At 40.8% G+C, this 10,654-nt stretch overlaps 2 protein-coding genes across 2 annotated transcripts in view; both read left to right on the top strand.

Annotated features, from left to right (window-relative positions):
• The window catches only part of ELAC1 (elaC ribonuclease Z 1), an 11,249-nt gene extending 8,357 nt beyond the window's left edge, over nt 1-2,892 (top strand). The window contains exon 3 of the mRNA XM_003784701.3: nt 2,231-2,892. Coding sequence (XP_003784749.1) covers nt 2,231-2,697 — 467 coding nt within the window. The 3' untranslated portion in view covers nt 2,698-2,892. The remainder of the gene's footprint in view (nt 1-2,230) is intronic.
• The window catches only part of SMAD4 (SMAD family member 4), a 100,228-nt gene that overhangs the window by 8,293 nt on the left and 81,281 nt on the right, over nt 1-10,654 (top strand). The gene's annotated exons all lie outside the window — the stretch shown is intronic.

Here is a 10,654-nt window from a genome sequence, read left to right as displayed (position 1 = left end):
AAAAAAAAAAAAAAAAAAGGAAAATACATGAGGCCAAAATACACTATTCAGAGCAAAATCAAATATTTATTTGAAGCCTTTTAACTACCTCAGATCCCCATTCATAGCCTGTTTTATCTTCAGCTTACATTGTCTTGGTTGGCAGGGTAGTTGGGGTGGTAGTAGTGGTTGTTTTAGATCCAGGTTTTGTTTTTCATGTCTTCCTTTTGATACATTTGGTAACATCTTTGTTCTTCAAGTTTTGGCCACATTTCTTAACCTTAACAACTGCTACTAACTACTTTTGGGGTTCCCTCTGTATCTCCTTTGCCTACTCATTCTGCCTTGACTAAGTTAATGGGGTATTCAGAACATTATGTTTCACCTACTTCTACATGCCAGAGTTCATCACAGTTGAAAGCAAGCATTCCAAGGTGGGCTTGGGCCAGCTAAGGCTCACCTCCTGCATGCCTGAGGAGGTCTTTAGCCCCTCTTGCAAGGCACAGTACAGGAGCCTTCTACCTCCAGTGTCACCACCTTCCTTGGCACAGAGTGGCAGTGCCTATAAAAGGCGTGGTAGTTGGGAGTTGCTCTGAACATACTCTGCTTTAAGGGGCTGCCGGATAAAAAAGAAAAAGAAAAAAGGGTGGAAAAAAAGCACAGTGGTGTTTTTTAAATGTTCTTTTTTAAATTTACGCAATCTCTTCCTCAATTAAAACAAAATGGTAGATAAAGAGGAAATGTGACTTAAGCCAAGGGTATTTTTATACTATTATATTTGGAAACTTTAAAATGTGATCTGTGTTGGAATTGGTGATCTCATTATACTTGTTTATAAGTATTGTCCAGAGTGATGTTATTCTGGGTTAATATGAGACTTAAGGCCAGTTTGGTAAATGTGGAATTGCCTCTCTCTACCAAGAAGATTGATCATGTATGATTGCCTAAAACTCTCCTTGATCTTGTGGTCCAAATAATCCTGACAATTTTTTTTCTTTTAAAAAAATTTCCAATTAATATAAAGGTATATATGATTAGGTTACATTGTGTGAGTTTATAAGGTAAAGTCCAAGTTGTAATTGAGTCCTAACAATTTTTTTTATTAAGTTAGTTGATAGGTACCTTTCTTGATTGATTAAGCATTGATCATATCATTATTTAAAAGTGCTCTCTAAGGCTGGGTGATGGCTCATACTTGCAATTCTAACACTTTAGGAGGCCCGGGTGGGTAGATTGTCTTAGCTTAGGAGTTCCAGACCAGCCTGAGCAAGAGTGAGACCATGTCTCTAAAAAAATAAAATAACCAGGGCAGCACCTGTGGCTCAAGGAGTAGGGCACTGGCCCCATATACCAGAGGTGATGGGTTCAAACCTGGCCCTGGCCAAAAACTTAAAAAAAAAAAACAATAAAAAATAAAATAGCCAGATGTTGTGGTGGGCGCCTGTTGTCCCAGCTACTCAGGAGGATGGGGCAAGAGGATCCCTTGAGCCCAGGAGTTTGAATTTGCTGAGCTATGGACACCACAGCACTGTACTAAGGGCAACAAAGTGAGACTATGTCTCAATAAATAAATAAATAAGTGAAAAATAAGAGTACTCTTGGGCGGTGCCTGTAGCTCAGTGATTAGGGCGCTGGCCCCATATACCAAGGGTGGCGGGTTCGAACCTGGTCCCGACCAGCTAAAACAGCAGTGGCAACTACAACAAAAATAGCTGGGTGTTGTGGTGGGCGCCTATAGTCCCAGCTACTTGGGAGGCTAAGGAAGAGAATCACTTAAGCCCAACAGTTGGAGGTTGCTCTGATGTGAGCTGTGATGCTACAGCACTCTACCAAGGTCGACAAAGTGAGACTCTGTTTCAAAATAAATAAATAAAAGTACTCTCTAATTTTACCCAAAGGTGAGTTTATTTAAATAAAATACTCCACAAAATGTTATTTCCATGCACAGCAGAGAATCAAGGTGTTTATCTTGACAATATACTGTTTTAGTGGGACTTAGGAGCTCAAAAATAATCTGACATGTGTGCATAGGAAATGTTTTAAGTATTAAAGCATCGCTGATATCACTCAACACAGAACTTTAAAAACTGTATAAATATTCTAGTTTTCCATGAGTAGTAAAATACTCATCCCAATTGTGAAAAGAATTGGATGCCTTTTCAGTTAGCTATTTGCCATGCTGTTAAAATAGACTCTTAACTGGTCACGCATTCCATTCCCATGATATAAAGTTATCTTCCTTCATCATTAGGTGTTCCACCAGGTCCTGCCTATGGGAAGCTGAAAAATGGAATTTCTGTTGTTCTGGACAATGGGGTGACAGTTTTTCCTGAAGATGTCTTAAAAAAGCCTATCGTTGGAAGAAAAATCTGCATATTGGGTGACTGCTCTGGGGTTGTGGGTGATGGAGGAGTGAAGCTGTGCTTTGAAGCAGACCTATTGATCCATGAAGCGACCTTGGATGATGCCCAAATGGACAAAGCAAAGGAGCACGGCCACAGCACACCACAGATGGCAGCAACATTTGCAAAGTCGTGCCATGCGAAGAGGCTAGTTCTGACTCACTTCAGTCAGAGGTACAAACCAGTTGCCTTGGCCAGAGAAGGAGAAACAGATGGCATTGCAGAACTGAAAAAGCAAGCCGAGTCGGTGTTAGATCTCCAAGAAGTGACTCTAGCAGAAGATTTTATGGTGATTGGCATTCCAATTAAGAAGTAAGATCATGTTCCTGAATGCATCTTGACATGTCTATGGACTGGAACTATAGTCAAGTTTTTATTTTTTGTTTTTAGCCTGAAATTATTTGGGCCCTAATAATCCTTAAAAGGATGGAACTGCATTGCTGACATGACTCAGTAGTTAGAGGGAGCAAGATTTTTGATAATAAATCATTTTTAAAAGAACAGACCCCCAGCATTCTTCTTGAAGTCTAACTTTGACAAAATCATAGACTATTCAAGTATACTTGTCATTTTGTGCTACTGCCACAGACATAAGCAATCCTCAGCTTAGCTTCTGCCAGCTTTATTGCTGTTGTTCATCAAGTACACAGAGCTTGCCCATGTTGGCTAAACATGGTATTTTATCAGTGTGTGTTGAATCTGTTTGTGTTACTGACAGGATAAGGGGAAATGTAACAAGATGCTGGATATGCAGGATTGACAATAGCATGACCATAGCTTTGCTGGAATACTGAATGTAGGATTGGGCTAAATTGCTTGTCTTAGTATTTTTTTTTTTTTTTTGAGACAGAATCTCAAGCTGTTGCCCTTACTAGAGTGCTATGGCATCACAGCTCACAGCAACCTCAAACTCTTGGGCTTAAGCTATTCTCTTGCCTCAGCCTCCCTAAGTAGCTGAGACTACTGATGCCTTCCACGACGCCCAGCTATTTTTTCATTGTGGTTGTCATTGTTTAGCAGGCCCGGGCTGGGCTCAAATCCACCAGCCTCGGTGTATGTGGCTGGTGCTTTGTCTTAGTATTTTATTGAACTTTCTGGTTTGCTCTTAACCCACGATTCTCAGTTGGAGTGCTACTGCTCCCCTAGAAAGAGTTTTGAAATTATGGGGATGTTTTCTTGTTAGAGTGACTTGGGGGCAGGTGATGGTGGCACTACTACTGGGTTTAGTCAGCAGGGGTCAGTATGCTAGATGTCCTACAAAGTTTGAGTCAGTTCTATACAATAAAAAGTCATCTTAGCCCAAAATGCAAATTGCAGGTCCACTGAGATACACAGCAAATTAAAACTTATTCTCAAATGTGAATACACTTTACTGAAATTAGTGACATAACAATTTGAATTACTAGGTAAGTCAAACCCTATAACATGAATATGTGGTAATTAAAATGTCATATCAAATATCCATTTGAAAGAAGTGAGCCATGAAGTAAAGCTAGTGAATCTGGAAATAGAGATGGTATCTATTAAATGGAGGTTCAATTTGCACATCCCTATCAATAATTCTTGGAGCACAGTTTTAATAAGTGTCCATCCGAGCTGCCTTCCGCCTCCCTTCTGTCTGCCATGGTATATTTGACCCACTTGCCCCACAATATTTCCCAGACCTGTTCCAGGGAAAGCTAGTCTTGACTGCCTGTTCATTCAAAAAGGCTCCCTAATCAAATCACCTTGGGAAGCCCTTTCTGCTCTCCATCTCTCTGGCAGTGGTCTAGTGCCCATCAACATATTAGAAACAATATTAGCACTGCTTTGAATGCTCATTTCTTTGGTGCCAGAAAGACCTGATATCATAGTCCCAGTTTATACGTTATGGTGGTACCTCTTTCTGTGTGTTCTGGAGCAGGTTCCTTAATTTCTCTGAGTTTCTTCAGCTTGTCCATCTTTAAAATGGGAAAAATAATAAGATCTACTTCATAGGATTGTTGGAAAGGTTAAATGAGATAATGCATATTGAAAATGCGGCATACTGCTTAAAGGTCTGAGACCCCTGCAGGACAGAAGCCTGTCTGCTCTGTTGAACCCCTTACTCAGTCCTATTTCACCTGATACTAGCAGTTAACATCTCAAGAACCTAGAGAGTTGTAAAGGACAAACATTTTCATAGTGTGTATGTTAAACGACTCTGGGTTCTGGGATTTCTCTGGTCAAAATTTTGATTCCTAGTTGGTCATGGAGACTCTAAAGTAGTAGTGATCAAGATAGGTCTGGTTGCTTAAGATATTAATCATCCTGATGCAGTCTCTAGAGTAGTCTGATTCTGTCTAACTCTGGACTTTGCCCCAGAAGTGCCAAAATATGATCAGGCTTCAAGTGTGTCTTGGTTTCCAAAGTCAATTCAAATGAACTTCACACCTACTATGCCCAAACCTATGTAAGATGCTAGGACTCTAGTACAAGACTAGGATGGTTAGGACTAGCATCTCTACTGCATGGTGCCCTTGGGGGTAAAACTATGTTCTAGTCATGTCTTCATTCTTAGAAATACCTGCATTTAGTAAGCACTCAAATATTTTTTTTTTCAATGAAATGAAGCCTTGGCCGGGCACAGTGGTTTTAGCCTGTAATCCTAGCACTCTGGGAGGCCAAGGTGGGTAGATTACCTGAGCTCATGAGTTAAAGACTAGCCTGAGCAAAAAGAAAAAGTGAGACAAGAGGATCTAATAAAAATAGAAAAACTGAGGCAAGAGGATCGCTTGAGCCCAAGAGTTGGTGGTTGCTGTGAGCTATGACACCATGGCACTCTACCCGGGCAACAGGTTGAGATTCTGTCTCAGAAAAGAAAAAAAAAGGAAGCCTTGATAACATGAGTGCACAAACTTTAGGACATATTTCTATGTCCATGGTATATCCCTGACTCATAGTATTTCTAAAATGTGTTTCAATTCATTCAAAAAGGCTCCCTATGTTTAGTTCATTCCATTACTGAACTTGTTAAAAAAAAACAAACTACGAAATTAAACCATAGCAGGCACCTATAGTTGCTGCTACCTGAGAGGCTGAGGCAGTCAGATCACTGGAGCCCAGGAGTTTGAGGTCACACTGAGCTATGATGCCACCACTGCGCTTAGCCAGGAAAACAAAGTGAGAGTTTGTCAAACCCCCACCTGGTTGGTGGTTCCCCATTCATTGAGTATAAAATAAGTGCCGGGCTTTATTGTAAAAAATGAATAGACAAAATGACAAAATTCCAGCTCTAAGTCCGTAGTCTAGTGGTGGAGGCAGATAAGTAAACCGAAGTAAATCTGTAGCTACTTTAAACTTTCTCCTAATCATGTAAGCAGGCACTCTGTTTTGCTGTTCCTGAACATTACTCGGTAGCTGACTCGAGCCAGACCCTTAGAATCAGGTTCTATAAATATATTTAGGCTAACCTCTCAGAAACCATGGGAACGTGGAAATAAATTGGTATGTAGGATCAAGTGTAGGATACCAGCCTATGCAGAGAACTTTTTCTAGACCCTCTTTTACCCTAGAATTCGTTTGCAGTGACAGGAACATTCTAAGAATTTGTGGAGCTAGAATTAAAATGAAACTTATTGGACTTCTCAGAACCTGTAATGTATGCATGGTTTTGACTCACAGAGAAGAGAGGGGATTATAATATCTATCATGCCCCAAATTGGATCACTGAATCCTCTTTTTGCCAAGGAACATCTTGGAACATTGGAAATGCTGTTGTTCCTTGTATGTCTAAAAAATAATTCTATTTCTAATTTTTGCCTGCACACTTTATTGAGGTTATGATTTCCCTATCTACACTTAGTATCAGACTGTCTTTGTCCTAAACTGACTTTCAATTGTCAGGAATCCATAGATAACCTACTTATTTTAGATTAAAAAAACATGTACTTTCCAGTTCTTACAAGTTATTTACACTAGCCAAAATAGATGCTAAGTCAGCTCCATTTTCTAATATTTATGCCTCACGGATGTATTTTAAATGAACTTTGTTTTGGGTTTTTGTTATTGTCGTTGTTTTTGTTTTTTGAGACAGAGTCTCACTCTGTTGCCCAAGGCTAGAGTATAAATGAACTTTGAGTCATAAAGCAACACAGGCTTATTGGAAAATTTAAGATTTAAGGAAGGAAGACAATTGTTCATAATTTCACACCCAGAGAGAGCTGATCCAGTGGTCCTCAAACTAAAGTGTGAGTCAGGATTACCCAGGGTGTGGAGGGAGACAGAGGTCCTTAGGTTCTGCTTCCAAAGACTAATTCACTAGGTCTGGTGTGGTACCTAAGAATCTGCATTTTAATAAGCGCCCCCCCAGGTAATCCTGAAGCACATGGGTAGCAGACTACATTAGGAGAAAAAAAACTTTTCTCTATGCACTTACAGAATTGGAATGTATTTAGATATTTTCTTTATACTTGTACATGTTCATATATGTGTATATTACGTATCTTTTTGCATGTAGGCTGACCCCCTCAACTGTTTTTCTCATTGAACATACTATGAGCATTTCCCTACAGCATTAAATGTTCTCTGAAAGCATGAATTTAATGATTTTATATTATTCCATTCTAATTAGATGTATCTTTAGCCCTTCTCCTATTCAGGGGCGTTGAGATTGCTTTCCGTTATAAATAATACCGTCACGAATAGTCTTGTGCAGAAATCTTTGTATCTCAGAGTATTTCCTTCCTTGTAGTTGATTTCTCTGAGGGTGAAGACATCAGACTTATTTTTGTAGACTGGGTAGGAATCCCCATGTGTTTTTATGCTCGTTTACACTCCAAGCAGCATAGGTGTGGCCCATTCCGCTAGTCCAGCCACAGATACAGAGTATCCTCAGTTAGTGACCTTGCTAACTCTTCTTCCCAAGACATTAGTCCTATAAAGATTATTTTTGCCTCATAGTGCAAATAACTTTATTATGTCTTTCATACGGTGATTTCCTTGAATCTTATTAAGCCAGCTTAAAAATTTGGTAGCTTTTCCTTAAAGGGGTACAAATCCTTACTGCTTTAAATGCCCAGTGACATGTACAGTTTCTGTCCTTATTGATTGATGGATTTTCAGGTAATGAATGAGTCAGTATTTGTCATGTATGGGAAGACTAAAAAGGAACTGCTGGTAATGTTCCCTCTGGGCGGGATAAGAATAGAGTTAAGTGGGGGGTGGGGAATGTGGGTAAGAGCAAGAAATTCTTTTCTTCTGTAGTGGGAAGTAAACAGTGTCTAAAATTGAAAAATAATAGCTCTTTAAGATATTATGTTTTTAAAAAGCAGGGGGAGGAGAAGAGGGACCACTGGATGAACAGGTAAGAAGAGTAGAGAGAAGGGACCTTGGTGGATGGTGGTAAGCTGTGAGAAGGGATGGTCAGGGGATTGCTATTTTTTAGAAACCTAATAGTACAGGTACTGTTTGATATTCTTAACTATTTCTTTGTGTGTATTCCTGTGGCTTAAAAATTGTATTAAAATACACCCACACAGATGTGTCTGCACAATCATATCAAATGCTTGTCTCCATGTGGTTGCTGCAGGTGGTAGATAGTTCCTCTCTAGCCTTTGTGACTTTCCAATCCATTCTCCACACTGCAGCCAGAGTCGGTTTTTTCAGAATGCGAATCTGAGCCTCCCAGTCCCCCTGTTGAGAACTTTTTAGTGGTCTTGCCTTACCCAACTTTCCCACCTAATCTTCCTCCACATTTTTGCAGCTCCAGCCACAAGAGCCTTCTTTCAGTCCTTTGTCAGGGCTTTTTGTTGTCACAAAGCCTTTGCATGGCCTGCTCTGCTCGCAAAGCCTGGAATGCTCTTTCTCCCGTGCCCAAGTTAACCCTTCCTGGGCCTTCAGGTCACAGCCCTACAGTCTCAGCCCCATGGAAGCTTTCCCTGGCCTCCCTACTAGGTAGTGAATTACTATCACTGCACCTGTACCCTGCCTTCCTGGTGCTTGTCACTTAATATTTTCATTTTGTTTCTGTATTTGCTGTTTCTCTTTCCCGTTATTAGCATTGTTAGCTCCAGAAGAACAGAACTGTCTGCTTTGGTTTCCCTTTGTGCCTACCCTCGTGCCTGGAACATACTAGGCACTCAATAAAGAGTGTTGCCTGGCTCAATTTTCCTTGTCATCTGTTATTCAGTTAATATCCAGTGTCACCTTCTTGTAGGGATTTTGGAGTAGAGGAGAATGTTTAGCTGCCTGTGACTTTAATGGGGCAAATCCTTATACATACTAATTTGAAAGTTATAGGTCGGTGTCCTAAGATATGCTGACAAAAACCTAGACCCAGGGAAATGGTTGGAAAAAGATTTTTCTCTGCCTAGATATGTTGTCTTTTGCTCTGTATAGGGAAATCAGAACAAAGGTGAGAAAGAAGGGGAGAAGGCCAAGCCCCACACAGGAGTTTAGAGCTCCATGCAGGCAGGAAAATGGTGGGAGACCTTAAGAACACAGACCCCGATCATTTAATGTTATGGTGGCTGCATTGCTTGGAAGTAAATCCCTCATTTCCCCCTAACTTTCTTTGAAGTCTGTTACACACACGGTATGGGGATCCTCCTCAGCCCTGCACACCACCAAAAGAAAACAAATTCTGAATTTCATGACTGGGTTGGAAGAGAGTGAGACAACCTCCAACTGCAATTCACAGCAGCTGGAGTCAGAGGTGACCCTGAGGACCGATGCTTCCCAGACATTTTCAGAAAATTGTGAGGGAGGCATTGAGCTTTACACAGCCTATGGAAGGAGAGCAGGAGAGGTTGAGCCAATTTCCTGTATATCTTAAAGGACAAGGTAATTCCAATTGACATCTGGACACAGATATTCCTGTGCCTTTGACATATTCCAAGGGTTAAGAAGCTGTCATATTGGGTGGCGCTTAGGGCTCAAAAGTGTAGGGCGCTGGAGGTGGCAGGTTCAAACCCAGCCCCGGCTGAGAAAAAAAAAAAAAAAAGACTCCAAAAAAAAAGCTGTCATATCCAGGATACCAAGGAAGTTGGGCAGGGGAGGAGGGAGCAGTGCCTAAGTTTATCTAAAGTAAAAAATATTTCCACCCTAAATAAAGCTAGCTGAGAAGCACTGCTGCTCAGATGTCAGCGTGCTAATTATACACTCAGCAGACATGGCAGGTACAAAGATTAAATGCACCCACGAAAAAGTAAAAGAGGAAAGCAAGGGGTCAAGTTTTCCAGCTGTATAAATCCCCCCTCAACTGCAAGAAGTTGTCCAGGTAGCCTCAGTTAGAGCTAAGAATTAGTTCCGCGTCACCAAATGAAGCCAAGGTTATCTTGTCTACGTTGTTTTCTACATTGTTGTGGCTTCCAGAGATCAGAGGCTTGTCTGACCACATCTCCTTCGCTGTTTTTGGACTGGAGCTGACCTTGTAGAAGTACCCATGTCTGGGTCAGCAGCCCAAATGCAGATCCTAACTGACTTACAAAGTGCGGTGGAATATGTTTTCACACAGCTAGCAGATACTAGAACATGACCCACTTCCTCCCCCGCGTGCCTGAGATTACAGCCTGGTGCAGTGGTCCTCCTGGGGTTGTGCAAAGACTTTTCTAAGGGTATACAGGCATATTGTTGATGAAATTCCTAAAATTGATCTTCTTAAGAACTAGTTATAGTCAAATTGTCATGCTGGTACTATTGTGCAATGTTCTAGGATGAAAAACTTCTGGGATACCAAAATAAGAGATAATCAAAATACTAGTTTTGAAGTAGAAAAAATGAACAATTAGGTAATAATTCTTTTCCAAGTTAGGTAGTTTCCAACTTGTTGTTTTGAACAAAGGTGAAGGAGGATCTAATCTGCCCAATGATACATTTTTTTTGAAGAGTTTATTTAAATATAATTCAAATACCATAAAATTTAATGGTATTTCATATATTCACAGAGTTGTATAACCATCACCACTATCAATTTTTTTTCTTTTTTTGAGACAAGTTTCAAGCTGTTGCCCTGAGGTAGAGTGCCATGGTGGCATCACAGCTCACTGCAACCTCCAACTCTTGGGCTTAAGTAATTCTCTTGCCTCAGCCTTCCAAGTAGCTGGGACTACAGGCACTCGCCATAATGCCTGGCTATTTTTTGGTTGTAGTTGTCATTGTTGTTTGGTGGGCCCAGGCTGGATTCGAACCTGCCAGCTCTGGAGTATGTGGCTGGCACTCTAGATGCTTGAGCTACAGGCGCCGAGCTTCCACTACCAATTTCAGAACACCAAAATTGATCCCCTGAAGAAACCTCATACTCTTTGGCTGGTACT

This window comes from Otolemur garnettii, unplaced genomic scaffold (genome assembly GCF_000181295.1).
Source record: "Otolemur garnettii isolate 467f Iridium unplaced genomic scaffold, OtoGar3 scaffold00012, whole genome shotgun sequence".
Taxonomy (NCBI): domain Eukaryota; kingdom Metazoa; phylum Chordata; class Mammalia; order Primates; family Galagidae; genus Otolemur; species Otolemur garnettii.
This window is presented reverse-complemented; position numbering and strand designations above follow the sequence as displayed.